This window comes from Euleptes europaea, chromosome 3 (genome assembly GCF_029931775.1).
Source record: "Euleptes europaea isolate rEulEur1 chromosome 3, rEulEur1.hap1, whole genome shotgun sequence".
In the NCBI taxonomy this organism is placed as follows: domain Eukaryota; kingdom Metazoa; phylum Chordata; class Lepidosauria; order Squamata; family Sphaerodactylidae; genus Euleptes; species Euleptes europaea.
The window spans coordinates 72,962,271-72,984,530 of record NC_079314.1 but is presented as its reverse complement, the minus strand read 5'-3'; the positions used below and the strand labels follow the sequence as shown (position 1 = coordinate 72,984,530).

Below are 22,260 nucleotides of genomic sequence, written 5' to 3'. Positions count from 1 at the left end.
TGTAGTAGGCCATTCCAAAGGACTGGGCCCACCACAGAAAAGGCCCAAGATATCACTGTAATTGTATGCACAGTCATAACAGAGGACACCTTGCAAAGAAGGCAGGCTGAAGAATGTAACTGATGCAGGGAAGTATCCAGGGAGATGGCCCTAGATCAAGAATCAAATACAGCACACAGGCAAGACAGGCCTGCAAGTTGATCACAGCCTGCCAGCTTGCCAAATTCTTGATAACACTCACACATACCCAGTGCTAGTAAGATAGCAGACACAGAAGATGTTCATGATATACCACCATACATAGCTGGTAGACTGCTTCATTTGGATGAAGAATTGTGCAGGATTGCAGAAAGGATGCCGTATGCTACTATTCTGGCCAAGAGACACATTTGGCATACCAACAGGTAGGAAGTTCCACAGCAGACAGTTTTTTTCCTGCACCTCCCAGAGACAGGTAGCAGTAGGCTCCCTATGATTGTATTATTCTTTAAAAGTAAGCATTCTTCTCATTTACATACATTGTTGATCATTACATTTTATACATCCCTTTAAACAAGAATCCCAGAGATCAGTTTCTTTCTGGCCACCTTAGCTGAATCACTGTGAGAATGGATTCTGAATGGGAGAAAAACTTTTATTTACTGTTTGAGCTGGACAATGATGTAAATATTAAAACAATATTTTTTGCTATTGCAACTATTGTTATTGCAGATTGTTTAATCTGTTACATAATATGCTACAAAAGTATTGAGGTTTTCCTACAATGATTTGATGGTTAGCTGTAATACCTGTGTATATATGTATTTTCTGTGAATCTCTTTTGTGAATACTGTTTTGCTGTGATCAATATTTTAAGCAAATACATCAAACTTTAACAAATATTGTTGTAAAGTCCATAAAAATATTTTTACAAGAGCAGTACAGCATTTAGCACTCCTTAAAACCAAACAGTATATAGGATGCCCACAGAAAGGGCAACGGTTGAAACATGTCATCCCCAAGGCAGACTAGCAGGCTTAGGGATAGTGGCAGGCATTTTGCTTGCACCAACTGGAAGACAGACAGCAGGGCAAAAAGGGCCAAGGGACTCCATTCTACTTTAAGTATTATTTCTTATATTTCATCGTAAAATTTCCATAGAAAGACAGAGCAAGTAGAATCACAGAATAAGTACAAAGCAGGCACTTGGGAACCTCAAATGCTAGATAAATAGAAGTACTAAAACCTCCAGGAAAAGTAGCTGAAAGACATTTAACTTCCATTTGCTGTGAGACAGGCAATAAGAGTGGAAAGAAACCATATTTATTTTAAGATTATTAAATTATTGTTATTAATGTTGTACTTAGAACACTGCTATTCTTCTTGTTTTCATATATTAGGTTTCAAATTCCAAGAAATAAAAAGAAAAATGTGTTTTTACAGCTGGCATTGCAGTGCCATAATAGATACAGACAACAGTAGTACAACTGAGCAAGCAGAGCAGGAGCTTAGGAGCCCCGAGAAAATACAAACAGTCAGCATTGTTGAGAATGCATTTTCAGAACTTCAGCAAGGGGGCAGATAATCTCTTGATATGCCTTTCTGGCTATCCACCCTTCCTGGGTCCAGAATGTTTAGCTGTCTCAGACAGCAGTTCTCCAAGATGAGTAATGCTCATGTTGCAGGGGGGAAAGGCCAGGCAGACTAGCTAGAAGAATGAAATGTTTAGCCTAAGGTGGCACAGTGGAAAGGAGGCTGTGACAGAAAGCCTAAAAGATTACTAGGGCTCAAGAGTGCCCCCAGAGTGTCTGGGATCTTGGACCCCTTGGGGTTTACATTAGACTGACCCATTCAATTACATTCCACATTGGACTATCCTGACAGAGTTAATCTTTTTTGGACAAAGGACAATCCAGTTTGGGCCAGACCACCTATTTGTCATGGAAGTTCAGAGCCCACAAACGCACTAGGGATCAACTCCTTCCCTCAGCTCTAAGCCAGATAACTAACATGTGTAGCATATCTAAATATATCTATATTTTGGTGTAATATTAATAAAAAATTAAAATCTGAGTGCACAGCCCTACTCTGATCTACACAACCATGCCAAATGTATAAGGATGTGAAAATGAGAATTTAGCATTTACAGCCTCGGCAGACAGACAGGTGACAGGCTGGGTAGGCTGCTATTGTACTAGCAGCCTACCCAGTTTAGCTTTAGACAAAATACTGCTTTTTCAGTTTGAATACATTCATAACAAGGATATAGCAGCAATATATTTCAGTAGTGCATAAGACTTTGCACATGTCGAACAGTAGCACAGGCCTGTTTTTTGTTTTTTGACCCATTGGAACACAGACGAAAAGGTATGCTATTCAATAACAGCTACAGGAGATGAATAGAAACAGCCTGCTCAAAATTAGGCAGTAGATTTATTGGCTCCCAAATGAATTTGTGAAGCTATGCTGGCCTTCTGAGAGAAATAACAGAGGCAAGATATAACAAGAACAGGCGTGCAATACACAAGAGTGCTGCTAAGAATGTAAGAGTACCTGGTAGGATGAGACCAAAAGGCTCTATTCAGACATTCTGTTTCCAACTGTGGATAACCAGATTAGGACACATTTAATCCAACCTGGCTGGCCTAAACTTTGTAAAGATCCCGACACACACACAAGCTTTCTCTTACAGGTTTAAAACAGATCTACTTTATAATTGCAGCATTCCTATTTGCATAAATGGAAGCATGCTTTCTCCAGTTAGAACCATTTTCACATTACAAATATGAACTCTCTGCACAAAGACAATCTAATTCTTGAAGTGTAACTTTATGTATAACAGGCTGAACATCTAACACTGGCTCAGTCATTTGATCAACCAACCGCACCTCCAAGATTGTCTGGAAAAAGTTTCAGGCTGGATTAGATGTGGGCTAGCCACTGCTGATCTGAGGATTTAGGACAGGGGTGGGGAACCTTTTTTCCGCCAAGGGCCATTTGGATATTTATAACATCATTCACGAGCCATACAAAATTATCAACTTAAAAATTAGCCGACCAAGCCCCAAGCAGGCAGCTACCCCCAGATGACCACCCCCAGCGCGGGCAAGCTGGCAGTATTCAACTGGTGGCACACTCGCCCACCTGGTGACACCAGCCAGGCGTAGCCGTCCAGCCGCACACTGGAGTTGCTCCTGCTCCGCATGGTCAGGGCCAGATTCTACAGCCGGCTCCTACTACCTCTGCCTGCAGGGATGAAATGAGGACAGACTGGCTAAGAACTTGCCCCCCCCCCCCCGTGCATTCTGGCTCTGCTCCCTTTAACCCCTCCATTGTCGCCACTTCCACTCCCAACCCTCTTGTAGTACAGAGGGAATATGTTTCTCCACGACCCAGGTGGGAAAGGGTTAACACAGTTTCTTGGGTCCTAGCATCTCCATAGCTAACGACTCTTCCGACTGGGGGGGGAAAGGTTCCTTTTCTCGGCAAAACAAACTCACATCCGCCCTGAATAGAGGCTATTCCTGTCCGCGGGAGGGAGTGGATCAACAGTCTTAGATCCTTCTGAGCTAGAGATCTGCCAGGACCCACGAAGGGCCTGACATTCCCCACCCCTGGTTTAGGATATCCATGGCCTCCCTGGAATGTGTTGGAAATAAAAAAAAAGTTGGGCATCATCCACTTATTGATGATACTGTACTCCAGGTCTCTGGATTATCTTTCACATCAGTTTCATGCAGATAATAAACACAGCATATAAAACAACCCTGCAGGATCTCATCAGCTTAAAGGCATAATGTAACAGTCTCCCAGCACCATTTTCTTGGACTTACCCTCCAAGTAAGATCAGAACCACCCCAAAAGTGAGCCGCCAAGCCCCAACCAGGTAGTCCTGAGAGATAACATGGCTGATGGTACCAACCATCACTGAGAGTTCTGGCAAAACGGAACACACCTCCTGTCCAGTTCAAGAGGTTATCAACCACCTGGGCAACCAATGCCATCTCAGTCTCAAAATCTAGGTCCAAAAATATAGGTAGCTTGTTAACTAAAAACATAAAGGGGGGTTGTTTTTCTGCAGCCAGTGTCCTTCGAGTGGTAATCTGTGCAGTCACACACTGGAATACTGGAGTTTCTTTCTGGCATTGACTCCAGCCATCCTTAGGCTAGAAGCAGAGCACACCACCTCAAGGAGCTGGAGAGACACCTCCCTGCTCACGTCTTTCCAAAAACTAATGCAACAGAAGAGACACTTGTGAGGAATGTGGGTGGGTTTGTGTGACTGTATAAAGTTACCATTTGACGAACACTAGTTACAAGTCACCAAACTGTCCTTATTTTTGGTTTCTGTGCATCACATATGTTGTGAGAATAGGAGCAGACCTACCTGGAGGTAGAACAGGTTAAATGAGCATTGCCAAACAAAGTGCTCTTCAGTTTAAGCCACCTCATGTTTTCCTGTTCACTTCTTGCCTTGCTAAGAATGGATTTTTTAAAGCCCAAAACTGCTTTGGGGATTGGGAGGTTGCTTAATGGCATCAACCATGTGCACAGCTGGTCTATGATACAAGCTTACTAATCTGTTTTTTAAGAGGTGATTCTGAAACCAAAGGTACATTTGCTTCCAAACCGAGCTCACTACTTTCTAAAAAGAAAAAGCTACATCCGTCTTCACCAAATGTGGGTACCTTGCACAGTAAAGTTCCACAGTGGTAGTTTTGGACCTGTTCCCCAGCAGAAACCAGTGTGGGAAATGCTGTGCTTGACTTAGAATCTACGAAGAGCAGAGCTTAAGGGAAAAGCATAATAAACTTTGTAAGCAAGTGTCCTTGACTGACTTATGCATACATTAGGAAAAAATACGATTTTCAGTGTGATTGTGGTCAGATTTATTTGAACACGTTTATAAAATTACACAAGATCTTATTTTAATAAAAAAAACTTACCTACATTTTCAATAGAGGTAGCTACTACCCCATTATCTCAAAGCAAGGGCACCAACGCAAAGCAAATATATTCCTTCTTACCTGCTGTTCTGAATGACACTGATATATCAATCTGTTTATCCTGGCTTTCCCCTCCCTTTATCACTTGCTCTCACTTTCTTATAGTTTCTTTGTCCCAACAACATGCATGGAGGAACAACATTCTGTCAGTTCATTTCTAGTTCCATCTATTTCCTCTCAACTTACCCTATGTCACCAAAATGCACTTTTCATTTTTCCTTTTATCATCTTCCCATAAACTTCTCAGGCTGGCAACTATGCAATATTAGTAAAATTTGCATGTTGCCCTGGTATTCTCTATTTGCTTTATCATATTTACTTTATCATATACCAAGTGTAACATGATACTATACAAACTGTCTCTAAGCATAACAAAACAGTGTCGGTCACAGGAAATAATGCATTCCAAGGCACTGTCTTTATAACCAACATTTATAAATTGTTTAGCAATTTGCTTTGTATTTTAGCCCTATTGCCCACATTACTTGTCAGCAGAAACTCTTTGCTAGATTTATAACTAGCTCTTGATATAGGCAAATTGCATAGCTGTTTAAACGTGCTGTAACCATCGTAAAACGGATTTCCTAACTGTATTTCCTCTGGCAGAAGACATTTCTGCCAGCGGAAAGGGAAGGGGTGACTTCTGGCAATCCCCTCTCCCACTTCGTTCCCCATGTTGATCCCAAGGGCCCATCGACTAGCAGATACATTGAAGGCTGTGGGGGGGATGGGTAAATGTGGCTTCCAGGTCTGGTCCAATTGCACTTGACAGATCTAAGCCTCTACAAGCATATCCTCTTTATTGTATAAGCCTGTTTCCTTCTTTAACTGTTAACGCCAAGTGTTAGCCTCTGTAGTATACATGGAACTACAATAACGTCTCAAATTTATCTTGAAAAATAAGCCTAGCGTAGACAAAAAACTACATGAATAAAAAGGGTATTGAGTATTTTCTGGCTCTTATAATTAAACTTGCCAATTACACCAGTGCAAATAGTAAAAAGAGTTATGAATTGCTGAATTGCAACTGTTAACCATAGCCATGACTAAAAATAATCCTTCCCCAAACCATAGAAACCTAGTTCTAGATTGACCATTTAACATACACAATCAAGAACCACATTTCATGATAATCTGAAAATTCACTTTAGTCACCACCATTATCTACACATAAAAAACAAACAAAAAAGAACCATTCAAAAAATGCAAAGAACATCATTTGCTCAATATACCAGCATAAAACCTTAGCTAACAAAGCAAATAAATTATAGACAGTGACCATGTTCAAAATAAGTATCTATTTTTTAAACACAATACTTTAAATTCAATAAATTAATCCTTAGAGATCAATAATTTAGTATGATTACAGCCAACAGAAACTTCATACATGCTTTCAAAAACCAGCATTGACAAGAAATGTATCCTTACTGTACAGAAATGTTTTGTTGTTAGAAAGTCTATCACCTGAGACTCAAATGTGGTCACTTCCCACATACCTCTTAAAAGCACAGTCAGAAAACCCCCAACACACAAGTGCTTCCCTCTTCCTGTAAGAGAAATACAAGATTTCAGAATCCTACTACAGCAGAACAATGCAGCAAATGCAAAATTCTGAGATCCATTCCCTGGGTTTATGAATAAAGTACTAAGCTGTCAAAAGATAAACTTTGGTTTCCCACCTCCTACTCCCTTACTTGGCAGACTGTGGGGAATGAGTTGAGATCAAATATTCAAAAGTAGTGACTCATAATTCAGGTGAGAATTGTATTCTGTTACAGAAGAGCATTTATCAAAACAACACCATTTCTTTAGTCTACTCTGCCAGCAATGACTGCAGCTGCTGTAGGTAGTCCAGTCTTAGTTGTCCAGAAATTTCTCATGCCTTCATAAAAGTTGTAAGATAAACTCTCCATCTGAAAGTTACAAAGTGTCTTGTAGGGAATCCTTCAGTCATAGCTTGTCTATTCAGGATATGTTCATGAGAGTTTACCCTCTTGGCCAAAAACCCCATGCCAGACCAGGCAACAACAAAGCAACAACTACAGAGGAAAAAAGATTCACTGCATTGTTATCTAGAATAGGTTTTCCAGATATATGCTTTGTGTCTTCTGTCTGATGGCTGATAACCATTCCAGTGCGAGTATCTAAACCTGGGGGGAGGGAAAAACAGTAAGATCAATTTGCTGGGCAGACATCCTTATCAATAATTATAATGTGTACCCCATAAATAATAACAGGCAATGAAGCATCTCACTTGCTTTTCAGTGCCTTCAGTAGAAGCAATAAACACGCAAAGTGTAGCAACTGTTCTGTATCAGTTGGATTTGATTACTTTTCATCTATTATTCTTCATAAGCAGGGAACTCACAAGGACTTGCAAGGAGGCATCTCATTTCCCCTCGCCCGCTATTTCCTCATTCCCTTCCCTGAAAGTTCCTACAGCCTCTACCCTTTCCCTACTTCCTTTTCCCATTCCCACCCTCCCACCCACCCACCAACCTATCTTTTATCTGCCCTCATCTTCATATATATTTATTAACTTAATTAATATCCTGTCTTCCTCCACAAAGAGGACCCAAAGCAGCTTACGCTATTCTCCTCTCCTCTGTTTTATCCTCATAACAACCAGTGAGGTAGGTTAGGTTGAGAGTGTGTGACTGGCCCAAGATCACTCAGTTAGCTTCCATAGCATGGTGGGGATTGGAATCTGGACCTCCCAGATCCTAGTCTGAAACTATAACCACTACACTATACTTGATTTTGGTGGAGCGGCTGCTGTTAAACTGTAGGAAGCAGCCAGGCCTGGGTGAATGCTAGTTGGGTGGTAACAAGTTGCCCAGTGATTGCTGCTGGGTCCGGTTGAAATAAATCCCCCCTGCATCTTTCACTTATAGAAACCAAGGTTTGAAGGTTGGCAATACTGTTGTGGTTGCTTAGCAACCACCATGGATGGCGGTTGTTTTTTTAAAGCTACAAGAGCTGCATCTATTATTGGGGGGGGATTAACCCTCCATATATTCAATTTCAGATTTTTCTGCAAATCTGGGGCTTTTAAATGTTTGTAGAAAGATCTGCCTTGTCTGTCCATGGTTCCAGTCTCCAGATATAAGTATTCACATATTTAGATATATTGATACTACAAGTACTTTATAAATAATTTAATTCAGACCATTCCCTTGCCCCAAACTAGGTGACAGACTCGATAAGAAACCATTGAAATTGGAATAGAACAACTAGTTTTGAAACAGGAAAAGTGTGGATTTGGAGGATTTAAGCATCATCATATTCATATAGTAGGTACAGCAAGATCCTCCTATTAACCCAGCTTGGTTGCTTATGATTTCCTTTTTGTTGGTCAATGCAACAGAGAGGTTACAAAATACAATTCTCATTAACTGAAGCAGGAAAGTTTTGTGGAGAAAAGTTCCAGTGGTTACATATTAATAAATGATCTGAATTCAACCTTTATGAACAGGACTTTCAATGTACCGAAGACCCCAAACATTAAAATAACTGAGGTTTATGATCTCTGAAAAACTAGGTCACACCACTTTAAAACAACACTGAAAACCTACCACTGTATTGCATGGTGGCTCCCAAGTAAGAATCAATCATTGATCCCAGTAAGCCAGCTATTCCACCAAACACAATAATTGGCCATTGTGGAGCAGACATATCCAGATCATTCACAAAGAGCAACTGAGAAATGAAGTAAGCCACTCCTACTGATGTGCCCCCAAGCAGGCTTGAGATTAGGCCAACTACAGTGACACCACCGTTGGTACCTAAACAAACAACACACCAGAAATTAAACGTTTTAGAACATACATTCAATAGTGCAGAAAGAAAATAGACACACATTCCCATCACTCATTTGGAGGTAGGCAGAATCTTGCTCTATTTTAAAGCCATTAACTCTTCTCAAAAACCAAAAAGAGTTAAGCAACAGAAGATACTTGTCTTTAGCAACTCTTCTCAAAAACTAAAATGAGTTAGCAACAGAAGATACTTGTCTTTAGCAACAGAACACTAGAATTAAGAAACCAAAAATGCTGGATTTTAAAACGCCTATTAAATTGCCTTTTTTGTAGAGATCACAGCAAACACTTCAGACTAATATAGATATAACATTCCCAATGTCTAGTACAGTGGTGGCGAACCTATGGCACGCGTGCCAGAGGTGGCACTCAGAGTCCTCTCTGTGGGCACGCGAGCCGTCGCCCCAGCACAGAGTTTGCCGGAGTTCGTTCTCCCGGCTGAGGAGGCTGGGGACCAGTGGTGCCTTCCCGGCTCCTCCAGGAAGTGCCGGGCTCCTTCCCAGTGCCTTCTCCGCAGTCGCCGGCTGCGCGCTCCGGAAGTGAAGACAACGACGAGCCTTCTGCCGAGGACTGGAAGAGGTGGAGCCAGGATGGGGCTGGACCGGGAGTGGGACGCCTGGGCGGCCGTCTGCGGCAGGCTGGTTGGTGACTGCAGGGCAGGGGGTTGGCGATGAGGGCCGAACGGGGGCCCGCCTGGCGTTTGTGCTGGAGCCAAGCCCTTCGCTTAGCTCTGGTTTCCACTCTGCTCATTCATGCAACCGAAGGTGCCTCTGAGCGCGTGCAGAGGGCTGTCCCCACCATCAGCCCCCCCCAAATAACAGTCTTTTTTAATTCGTATGAAGATAACAGTTGGAAAAAGAACCAAACTGAAGGGGTGGGGGCTATACTCCAGCTGCTTTCCTTCCCCCGCTCAGCAGCCCATGCAGGGTTGCCAACCTCCAGGTAGTAGTAGGAGATCTGCTATTTCAGTTCACCTGGAGAAAATGGCCACTTTGGCAATTGGACTCTATGGCATTGAAGTCCCTCCCCAAACCCCACCATCCTCAGGCTCTGCCCCAAAAACCTCCCACAGGTGGCAAAGATGGACCTGGCAACCCCTAGCCCCATGTGGACTTCTAGCTGTGTTGGCACTTCGCGATAAATAAGTGGATTTTGGGTTGCAGTTTGGGCACTCGGTCTCTAAAAGGTTCGCCATCACTGGTCTAGTACAATATAGGAATATTCAGTATTGCAATATACTACTTTGATTTTTAGTACACATACCAGGATACAATTACTGTATCACTAAAATTTCTCCCCAGGGACCCTTACTACATGGAGGACATGAGCTTTCATGAGGCACAGCTCAATTCTTTCGGCTCACGGAAGCTCATACTCCGGCAAAAATTGTTAATCTTTTAGGTGCTACTGGACTCTTGCTCTTTTCTACTGCTATTGGCAGACTAATACAGCTACCCATTGTGATCTATCTTCATGAAGGTTGAACTAGGCTTGGATCTGCTTTGGCACATAAGATAAATAATTACAAAATCACAGTGGGTAGCCGTGTTAGTCTGTTTGCAGTAGTAGAAAAGAACAAGATTCCAGTAGCACCTTAAAGACACAGAATTCAGATTCTTCAGCTATCTGAAGAAGTGAGCTATGGCTCACGAAAGCTCATACCCTGCCAGAAAATATTTGTTAGTCTTTAACTACTGGACTCTTGCTCTTTTCTACAATTACAAAATCATATACAAAGCATCTGAATTTCTTATTAGACTCATTTAGTGGATCAATTTATCAAGCAGTGCTACCCTTCAGATGCAGTCACGTGTTTTTTGAGTTGGGCCTGGAACTTTCAATTTTGAGTGATAATAACCGTAGCAGTATTAAACTTAGAGGTTTACACATTAAACTTTTGTTCTCATCTGTAAACAGTCTGGTGCTAATTTGGGTTCAGGCTGCTTTTATAATCTTATTGATTCTGCAGAAAGCCTTCTCCCAAAAGATTTTTACTGCCTTACATGCCCAGCGCATGTTACAGTATGAAACAGAAATGTTATATCCCCCCAGCGCGGTGTAGTGTAAGCCGGTTTGATTCTCCCTTAAGTGGTAGAGAAAGGCAGCATATAAAAACCAATTATTATTCTTCCTTAAGTATAGCAGGGAAAGGTGTTATACATATGGAAGAAATACGCCACCTGTATAAAAACTTTCTCTGAGGCAGTGGGCTTTCCAGACCCTTGTTTATGCCTCTCGCAAGAGCACATTTTTAGTAAGTGCTTCTCAAATGAGACAAAGATTGTTCAAGTCACCACACACAAGATTAAGCAGACTTTCATAGGTGTTAGAGACCAAACTTTGAATATATCAGCATTCGTACAAATTAGTTATTCAAAATTAATTTGATGATGTGCTGCTTGTTGTTCTACTGTGGGACTGAAAGAAAATGCTTTGACTTGATGCAGCTGAAACAAATCTTTTTTCCCCACTGAGAATCTTGGCTGGTATTTGTTCCCCATTAGCCAGGTCTGAAGTATAAAAATCTTGTAGAGGTCTTGTCTCTCTTCATTATGAAACTGTTGGTATTTATTGAGGTAAAAAGGTAATATAGTGACTTTGAGAATGGAATCCAGTACTAGGAGACTTCCAGGAAAGATGGCGGGCTGAAAAGACGCGTTTGGAAATGCTCTGGGTTTATCTTGCCATGGGTATGAGACAGAATGCAGCTGTAGAAGATATCTTAATCCTCTCACCTCTTTCAATATGAGAGACCTTCGAGACAGGTGAGCTTGTGCAGATCTTAAACTGCAGGCTCTGATTACAATGAGAATGGAAAAGATAAGGCTGGCTTTGTGCTAAGAACGCCCGGCCACCCCTTTTATATCTTAATTTTCTTTTTTCTATCACTTTCATTTATAACTGCTTCAGTACTTCTTGCTCCATTATCAAGCAAGCATCTCCTCTGACGAGTTATATCTTGGCCAGAGTTGTAATGGCAATGAAATGGAAAGCAGAAGAATGCCCTACTATAGCAGAATGGGAGAGCAAACTGGCTGAATATACATCTATTGTCAAACTTACAAATTCTGTTAACAAGAAACCATCTAAAGAATTTCAAGAAAAATGGAAATTATATTATTTGCATTACTCTTAGGAAAAATAAGTATGCTGTTATATTGGTCAAATATGGGGGGGAAAGATGTAAAATTTAAAAATGAGGATGTTTGTTTTTAGAAGTATTTAACAACTAGTAATACTGTAGGTAATATTTTATCCCACATGTTGTATTTGATCTAATAACTTGATTTAATAATAATTCGGCCTTACAGTGATGTTTAATTTTAAAATGATTTCAATTACTTATACATTATTATTTATAAGTATTATATAGAAAATGTATGATTTATTATAAGATTGATGTTAGGATTATTGGAAACTATTAGTGCTTCTATTAGCAGGAAAAGAGGAAGACCCAACAAGAGATGGACTGACTCAATAAAGGAAGCCACAGCCCTCAATTTGCAAGATCTGAGCAAGGCTGTCAAAGATAGGACACTTTGGAGGACATTCATTCATAGGGTCGCCATGAGTCGGAAGCGACTTGACGGCACTTAACACACACATTAGTGCTTCCACTGATATATAATGTTGTATTATTTTGCAAAGAAAATTGTCTGCTAGTCTTGTTTATTGTTTGTTATCCATCTGTTAGATGTTATCCAGATTTCATGATCGTTACGATTTTAAGATTAGATCTTATTAATCTATTTTTCCTTTTGTATTATTTTTCTGTTCATACACACACACACAAATTAAAAAATCACCCCAAAAAGAGAATGGAATCTAGTAATGGGGTGAGTTGTAACCAAGGTAACACAAAGCAATCTGTCAAGCCAAATTCAAGGCTAAACAAGAATGTGGTTCACAGCACCCTAGACCACAAAAAGGAATTTCTCCAACTGCCCACTCCCCATTCAAGTAGAGATGATTTCTGGAAATAAAAGGAGAAATTCAGACCTTACCTACTGGAACCTTTTCCCAGGTTGTTATTAACCGGGGTTCATGACTCATGACTGTACCAATCTCTGAGGCCCATGTGTCCCCAGCACAGGAGGCCAAAGCACCCAGCAAAGACAGACACATCCAGGATGCTGTATACTGTTTGGAAAAGTCAATTGGAATTTCACCAGGTCCATTTTCAATCATGTACAGTAGTGCCAATTCTGCAGGTACACCACCATTGCAGAAAACTTGCACCCAATTTCTCTGTCCACCTGTGTAAAAATAGGCAAATCACAAGATAATGCATCACTGAAGACACAAAGGGACTCAAAGTTAGAATGGAAGAACTCACTGCTTAAAATACTGATCTCTACTCCACCATGGTTTTCCTTAACTGGCAGCAAAGAGCACAATCACTATTGCTAACTTCTGTGGCACTATAATTGTGACCTGTACTTTATAATATCCATCCAGCTACCTGCTAATGACTCAGAGAGCAGAAAAAGCAGCATTCACTCTGTGCATACTTTCACGCCCTTAATTAAAAGTTAAAATGAAAGTTACTCGTAGGCTTCAAAGTGACTTTTGAAATATACTCAAGATGTCTATGCCATCTTTCCCCCCAATATGGGGTCCAAGGTGGCATATAAACAGATAATAAAATATATCAAAATGTTTTAAATCGATTCAAGCTGAAAGCAGCTTAAGTTCAGGCCATATGCAGCAGGAGAGTCAAACTGCCATGGGGAGGGCAAGAATAGAGGATGGAAAAAACAGACAAGCAAAAAGCCCAATCCCAAACCCTCACCTTCTTTGTATTCAGAATCTATTTTCTTTTTTACTTCTCCTTTCCACTTCGTAAGTTTAGAGGATGTAATGAAAAACATGAGCAAGGCAGTGAAAAAGCTGTAATTTGCAACAGTAAGAATAAATCCAACTAATAAACCTGAGGAGGGAAAAGTGATAAGAGTTATTACCTTCATTGCAAAGTTACTTCTTGACTCAAAAAATAGTTCACAATGTTAACGATCACCCTAGATTAAGGTGATACATTTATCAATGATATTGTTGTTATGTCTAAAGACAACATAGATTAAAGCATTCAAGAGGAGGATAAAGTAGATGTATACACTTTGGTTTTCTTCACAAGGGAAAACATGACAGGAGAAAGCCACGCTCATCTATACAAATTGATGAGATGAAAATGCACTTGAATATTTCATATTTTGTTAGATGGCAGAAATGTTTCCAAATACAGCAGTTTACACCCTGACTTTACATTCTTTCTGTAATTCATCCTCAGCTCCCCATCCACAATGTGGAGACTACTCCAGGGTTGTTTCACAAGATAATGTGTACGAAGCATTATAAACACTAAGTATCAATACTTTGTATTCTTCCTAAAGGTCTTGGAAAAATTCATGGATAGCAAGTAAGCTATTTCTCGCACACTTACACCTGTTGGTGAGTTTCCCTGTGCAGAATATTTTAACATTTGTATCCCAAGTTCCCTATAAAAATATTGGAGGCAGTTCAGAATGCTGAATCTGCACAATTACACTTATAAATATATGGGCACATATGTACACAAAGCCTTCCAAATCCAGATCCACCTTGATAGAAAAAGAGGAAAAATACAAAAATGTATCACAAAATATCAGGCTGAAACATCTACTAAAAAAATTAGGTGAAATTAACACAAAAGTGCGCATACACTGGGATATAGTATAGACTGCATATCCCCCTCAAACAAATTACCAACAGCAGATTACAGAAAATACTTCCTAAAACTTCTTCCCTGTTCTCTTTTAATTTCCTCCTTAGAACCTAATTCTCTTTCCTGAACTCTACCAGCCCAACTATACTTTCTATTTCACTGCCACTCAGCTGTTCCTTGATCGATACCATATTGCTATTCCCTAAATGTAAACCTTTCTCCAATGCTGTATTCTCAACCTAACATAAACTATAAATCTTGTCAGAAACTATATGTAGTGTACAGCACTAGCACAATACTGGCAATAAACTGGCTGAAACCATATTTTAGATTCAACCCACCAACTGTTTACAATGTAGAGATCCTAATAACTTCAATTCAACTAGACAATACTTTTGGCATGTGTGTTAACCCCCACAGCACCCAAACTGAACTGCAGCCATTTTGGGGGCCTCCTATAAAGCTACAACATGGAAGAGCTAAATACACTTGATTGGGTTATCAAGCCTAAATTCACTCTGCAACCATTTATTCTCTTACACCATATATGTGTTCTCACGCTCACTACACATACATGTTCAGGTTTATGTTTTCATAGCTCGGGATGGATCCCATGGACGATTGCTGTGAACAGAAGGAGGGGGGTTATTTTCACTGATTCCCTCCTCACACTATTCCTGGGGTTCCCCTGTCCTTCAGCAGCAGCATTTCAGGGGCACTTAGGTTGCAGTGTGGGGATGAGGTCACAAAATAACACACCACAGATGGAAATCCCTTCTGTCCACAGAAATCCTCCAAGGGATCCAGCTCATTATTCACACATAAATGGGACCCATTTTCTGACTATTACCATAAGGGCTCCACTACCCAGCATACATGACATGTACAAATAAGCCAATACACATAGAATGGGAACAAGCATGCTGGTCCTCTCTTGTCTGCTTGCTTCTGACCTTACACAGGCACAGTGCTTAAGCACAAACTCTCTTTAAAGACTTCCTTCAATATTTGTGCCTTCCCTGAAAATGTAAGCACTTTTTTTCAATAAACCATTTTATACCCCCACCCATCTCAGTATCCATCTAAATCTTCAGCAAAACAAGGAAGAAAAATAGTTAAATAAAATTTTGAAACCAGAGCCAAAGAGTTGTAGTCCGAAGCACAAAAGCAAAGGTTCCTGAGCATAAAGGCTTGCAATGAAAATAACTTCAGAATGTGGCAGAGATGCTATCATTTGATAAGCACCTTATTTATACAAGTAATATGAAGTAGCCTAAGACCAGTAAAGTTTAAAAACAAATACTTAAACGTTCCATGGAAGGATGAAAAGAAAATTAAAAGAGAAATACATACAAAAACCAAAGTCAAATCACAACAACTGACCTCCTATTGCTCCACCATGATCTAGACTTTTCTTCTTAAATCCACGTGAAGCAATCATTAGTGGAATTAGAATTGAAAACAACCAGCGACATGGAGAAATAGGGCGTAAAGCACCTAGACAGGTTGTTGAAAACAACATTTAGAAAACCAGAAAAGCAAGATTTCATTCTATATCTTATAAAATAGTTTCAAGAATCCTCAAAGGGCTAAGGATCACAACTCATAAGATTTTTGCCTGCATTCTAAATAGGAGCATTTTGAACTCTTTATTTACACAAATGGATCAAGTTTTCTTCTGTTTTAACTTCTGGTACTTTACAAACATGATACTTACCGGTTCAGTCATACACCTAATTCTGAACAATCGCCCCAAAGGAAGGATCAAAGAATCCACAAAGTGGTGCCATGTTCAGATACAAGGGATTTTTTACTCTTTTTTCGTAAATCCTGGAAATTCTCAAGGGTTGCATAAAAATCTCAAAAGCAAGACCTTACAAGATCTTGCTTAGCATTACAACAGAGATATTTTTAAAAACATACTGAGGGGAGAAAGCAGAACGATTATGATGACTTGGAGACGGCAACAGGAGGAGAGCTGGAGTGAAAGAGGAAGTGACAACGGCACAAGTGGGGAGGAGGGAAGGAGAGGAAGTGGCAGAAGCTACAACACTTGAAGTTATCCACACCCAATCGGCTGGATGGTGAGAAGGAGGAGGTGTTGGAAGCAGAAAAAGCATCCTACATGCATTCTACTCCAGGGCCGTTAACTACAGACAGCCTTCTGATAGCTCCCCCATCACTAGGCAGGTGGAAGGAAGAACTCTGGAGCAGATTGTATGCAGGATGCTCCTTCTGTTTTAGCACTTCCCCCCACCCTCACAATTGGGAGTCTGGCCAGCAAAAGGGTTGGGGATGGAGAAAATGGCAACGTTAGGAAAAAGTGGCCCACAAAGGGATGTAAGAGAAGGAGACAATATAAGAGAGCTGAAAATGGAGGTGTTGGGGATGATTTCTCTCCCTCACAAATCTTGCTTTCTTATTCTTGATTATAAAAAGGTTGACAACAGAAATTAACAAAGACAGACAAGCAAGACACAGATGAAACCCGATTTTGCAAAATTGATTGCTTCTTGAAACTGTTCAGAGTATTTTAACTTTATGCTATAACTGAGAACTAAGGATACTTTTAATGTGTAGAAAATTTTTAGAACACTATGCTAAATATAAATACCTGTCTACTTCAGCTAAAGTTAAGAATTTGTTCCACTTCTGAATCTGGGAAATTTAAACATAGTAGTCAAGTGCCTATGGAAACCACCTCTGCTTCTCACTTGTCTTGAAAGTCCCTTGTTGGGGTCGCCATAAGTTGGCTGCAACTTGACAGCACTTTACACATACATAATCAGTGCTTGTCAATACAATGGCAGCCATTGACTGACCACATCTTTTAACCGCCTTCATGACACACCTACCTGGAAGAAAACTCCACTGATTAACATGAGACTTACTTCTGAGTAAACACGCAAATTCAGAATTAGTAACATACTTGTGTACAAACACACCAACTTGTAACATTTAATGAAAATGTCACTATTTAAGCCTTACCATAATAGGTGCTCGCAGTCATGGACACAATCCAAAACGATAAAGAAATACAAATAAGTACACTCAAGATGATAATATTTGTTATCATTTTTAAATATTGTTTGTAGAGATCGTCCCACGAATAAAATGGCATGGATGTATTATCTGTATGCAAAAGCAAAAAAGGCTTTCAGTTAATTATATAACATGTTAATGAATCTAATATTGTGGAAGCAAGGTAGCTCCCAAACTGTCAATATGGAAATCAGTGAAGATTTTAAAAATAAAGCAAAGAGAAGCAACGTGATAATGCATGGTGCGGTGTAAGGAATCTTCTTACTATTGTGGAAAACCAGATATCCCCTTTATTAGGGTCAAGTTAGATGTGATGACTGAATAAATATTTGAGTGACTACCTAGGCAACTATGTGTTCCATTTATCAATCTCAAAATAGCATTTGATTCTGTGCCAAGACATTACCTCTGGGAGAAATATAGTCTAATACTATTCACATACATTTCTCACAGCAATCTTAATGGCAACAGATAAACTAACTGGAAGAAGCTCTGCATGTGGCATCTGTTCTTGGCAAAACTCAATATCAAGATGATACATGGACCATACACATTTTATGAAGCACAAATCACTGGCAATACAAAATTGGTCCTATGGAGAAGACCCATAATGGATACATTAGTCTCTAGTCCTCCTAATAATTCCATCTCCAACCTACAAGAACCTAATGGGTTTAGGTCTATAGCCTAAGAACTTATCCTCTCACAATCTAGTAGTGAACCCCCCTCTTCAGGAATCACAGAACTAATCAATCCAGAAAATATCACTACTCCATTATTACTGTTGCATTTCATTGTAGCTTCAGTATCTCTTCTTGTCCTCACCTGGATGGCCCAGGCTAGCCTGACCTCAAAAGCTAAGCAGGGTTGGCCCTGATTAGTACTTGGATGGGAGACCACCAAAGAATACCAGGGTCACTATGAAGGAGTAATGCAACGGCAAGCCACCTCTGTTAGTCTCTAGCTTTGAAAGCCCTACTGGGTTGCAATAAATCAGCTGTGCCAGCACTTTACATACACATCTCTTCTCACTCCTGACCTTGTCAGATCTCAAAAAGTTAAGCAGGGTCAGCCCCAGTTTGTACTGGGATGGGAAACCAGCAGGGAAGTTTACGGAAACTATGCAGAGGCAGGCAGTGGCAGACTACCTCTGAACATCTCCTGTCTCGAAATCCCAACTGGGCTGCAATTAATCAGCTGTAACTTCACAGCACTTTACACACACATCTCTTCTCACTCCTGACCTTGTCAGATCTCAAAAGTTAAGCAGGGTCGGCCCTGGTTTGTACTGGGGTGGGAAATCAGCAAGGAAGTCAAGGGTAGCTATGCAGAAGCAGGCAATGGCAAAACAACTCTGAACATCTCCTGTCTTGAAAACCCTATGGGCTTACCATAAATTGGCCGGGACTTGACAGCAAATCCCACCCCCCAAAATCTTCTCATGTTGCAGGCTAAGTTACTTGTTTTAGGCTTCAATTCAAAGCTGAAAAGTCAATAGGTCTTGAAAATCTAAACAGACATCATAAGGAACAGCACTGGAAAGTTTAATACTTTTACAAAGAGATACTCTTTTAGTAAACCTAGAAAAAGTGCCCCAACCACAATCGTACTCGGATCAGTTGCCACCACCAGCTTTCATTATATTCTGCTAAACGCTGTCAGAAAAACCACTGATAAATCACACTGGAAAGACAATGCAGAGAGTAACAGTGAAGTTCCAAGGTAATCCATACGGAACATTTTAAATCATGTCAGAACCTCTTTACCTACCAGGACCTCCCTCAAAGCACTCTGGGAATTGTAGTTCTATGAAGCCAGTGTCACAAATTCTTTGCCAGAGATGTTTCTCAAAGTTCAGCTCCCAAAGTGATGGGAACCACAGCCGTAAAAAATTTTAAGCCGGTATGAATTTGCTACCTCTTCCCCTCCACGCACACGGATTGGGAAAAGTGGGTCTCGCTCTTTCAGCTATCTTAGGGAAGACTGAGCGGGAAACCAAGCAGGCTGGACAGAAGTAGTGTTTTGGCTCTGTAGGGAGGCGTGAGTAGCAGGTGGAACTTCACGCGCGCGCACACACCCCTCTCCCAGGCGCTCCAAAAAACGAAAGTTCCCTCCACGGATTGACGCACCTCAACGCTGATGGGGCCGCTGAGCCTACTTTCTCCTGACTGAGCTGGGTGCACGCGAGCCGCGGCATCTTCGTCGGCCGCCCTGTACGAGCGCCCCGTTCCACACCCCCGCAAGGAAGGCCCATCCCCGCCACCGCGGAGCGCCCCGCGGCGCTTCGATTCCGAAAGGCGAGATGGACGCCCGACGCCCGCGAGTCGTCTTCCGGCGCGCATGCGCTTCAACCGCTGGGTGGGATTGAGCATAAATTGGGCTCGCTTTCACTTCCTTTTACATCTCCTTCCCTCTCCTTCAAAAAAGTTTCTGCTCCCCTTTCACTCGTCTTTCTTCGGTGAACTGACTTCTCTCCACAGTAACAGCCGAGTCTCGCCAGCCTCTCCTTAGCTGTTCCTTCCACTCTCAGCAGCACCTGAGATTCGACTTCTCCCCTCCTTAAAGAAAAAACTAAACTGTTCGTAGCCCTCGCTTTTTCAAGGTTAAATAGAAAATCCAACAGCCCTGTTACAGCTCAATAGCAAGACGACAAAAGCAATGTCTGCTGAGAAATTGTTCGACTTTTTAAACGAAGAAATTGAAATTGTTACCTTGGCTCCATCAACCAAAAGAGAGACCGCAACCAAAAAATCGGGAGGAGATTAAGACTGTGAAGGGTAGCCATGAAGGAGCTAGAAAAGATTCTTAAGTGTAAGGATGTGACACTGGTGATCAAGATAAATCATGCCATAGTATTCCCCGTTCCTATGTATAGACATGAAAGTTGGGTAATGAAGAAAGCTGACAGAAAGTTGATTCATTTAAAACATGATGAAGAAGAGTTTAGAAACTAAAATGACTAAACTGAGGCTATTGTACTTTAGTCACATTATGAGAAGACAAGAGTCACTGGAAAAGACAAGAATGGGAGGAAAAGTTGAAAAGAACAGGAAAAAAAAGGAAGACCCAACATGAGATGGACTGACTATAAGGGAGCCAAAGCCCTCAGATTAATTACAAGACCTGAGCAAGGCTTTTAACAATAGGACATTTTGGAGGTCATTAATTCATAGGATTGCTAGAAGCCTAAAACACACACACACTGCTCTTTGAAGCATAGGTTTGCTTATACCCCTTTTCCTCAACCTTTTTCAGTTTTTGAGTGTGTTGCAATTCCACACAGCCCTTTTTTTCCTCATGTAAACTAAACACACATATCTGCTTTACATGGTAGCAGCTGCCCAGATGAAAGGAAACACTACTAGGCACATGCAGCGTCACATGGGCAAGTGCATTAGCCTCTCTAGCATCACATTTCTATCTAGTACATCTAACCTGTAAATTTTACATTTAAATCAGGCCCTGCTCTAATAAGCATGCTACAAGCCTAGGCATATTTGCACATGGCTGCCAAGTGTTTATTTAAATTCTAGGTCAATGCTGACTAAACTTAGTGTTTAGAACATAGAATCATAGAGTTGGAAGGGACAACCAGGGTCACAATGCAGGAAATTCACAACTACCTCCCCCACACACCCCTAGTGACCCATACTTCATGCCCAGAAAATGGCCAAGGTGCCCTCTCTCTCATGATCTGCCTAAGGTTATAGAATCAGCATTGCTGACAGATGGCCATCTAGACTCTTCTTAAAAACCTCCAGGGAAGGAAAGCTTACCACCTCCCAAGGAAGCCTGTTCCACTGAGGAACTGCTCTAACTGTCAGAAAATTCTTCCTGATGTCTAGGCGGAAAGTCTTTTCATTTCAACCCGTTGGCTCTGGTCTGACCTTCTGGAGCAACAGAAAACAACTCGGCACCCTCCTCTATATGACACCCCTTCAAGTATTTTAACATGGTTATCATATCCCCTCTCAGTCTTCTCCTCTTCAGGCTAAACATACCCAGCTCCTTCAACCTTTCCACATAGGACTTGTTCTCCAGACCCCTCACCATCTTTGTTGCCCTCCTCTGGACCCGTTCCAGCTTGTCTACATTCTTCTTAAATTGCGGAGCCCAAAACTGAACACAATACTCTAGGTGAGGTCTAAGCAGAGAAATGTAAAATGATACCATCACTTCGCATGAACTGGACACTATACTTCTGTTGATACAGCCCAAGATCGCGTTGGCCTTTTTAGCTACCGCATCACACTGCTGACTCATGTTTAGTGTTTGGTCTATTAAGACCCGAAGATCCTTTTCACACACTCTACTGCTCAGACAAGTATCCCCCTTTCTATAATTATGCATTTGATTTTTCCTACCTAAATTCAGAACTTTACATTTATCTTTGTTGAAGTGCATTTTATTAGTTTTAGCCCAATTCTCCAGCCTGTCAAGATCATCCTGTATCCCAGCTCTGTCTTCTACCGTATTTGCTACCCCTCCCAATTTAGTATCATCTGCAAATTTAATAAGCATCCCCTCTATTCCTTCATAAAAGTCATTTATAAAGATATTGAACAACACAGGGCCAAGGACTGATCCCTGAGGCACTCCACTAGTCACTTTTCTCCAAGTGGATGAGGAACCATTAACTCTTTGGGTGCAATCTGTCAACCAGTTACAGAGCCACCTAACAGAAATAACAGCTGCACCAAAGTCTTCTTAATTA

General features: G+C 41.0%; 1 protein-coding gene across 1 annotated transcript; it reads right to left on the bottom strand.

Annotated features, from left to right (window-relative positions):
* Positions 1–6,918: 6,918 nt before the first annotated feature.
* Positions 6,919–17,625, bottom strand: TMEM19 (transmembrane protein 19). The gene is made up of 6 exons (XM_056847311.1): positions 17,493–17,625; positions 15,888–16,001; positions 13,596–13,733; positions 12,808–13,059; positions 8,561–8,770; positions 6,919–7,135 (listed from the first exon to the last, which is right to left on the bottom strand). Exons 1-6 carry the CDS (start codon positions 17,623–17,625, stop codon positions 6,972–6,974), a joined length of 1,011 nt encoding a protein of 336 aa, XP_056703289.1. The 3' UTR covers positions 6,919–6,971.
* Positions 17,626–22,260: the final 4,635 nt, after the last annotated feature.

Bases quoted from the DNA above. Each gene is read 5' to 3' on its own strand.
- TMEM19 (XM_056847311.1), bottom strand. From the start codon at position 17,625: ATGCCATTTTATTCGTGGGACGATCTCTACAAACAATATTTAAAAATG. The intron at 16,002-17,492 runs GTAAGGCTTAAA...CAACCTGTCTAG, and splicing joins GACTGCGAGCACCTATTATG to GTGCTTTACGCCCTATTTCT. The intron at 7,136-8,560 runs GTAGGTTTTCAG...CCCTCCCCCCAG, and splicing joins AGCCACCATGCAATACAGTG to GTTTAGATACTCGCACTGGA.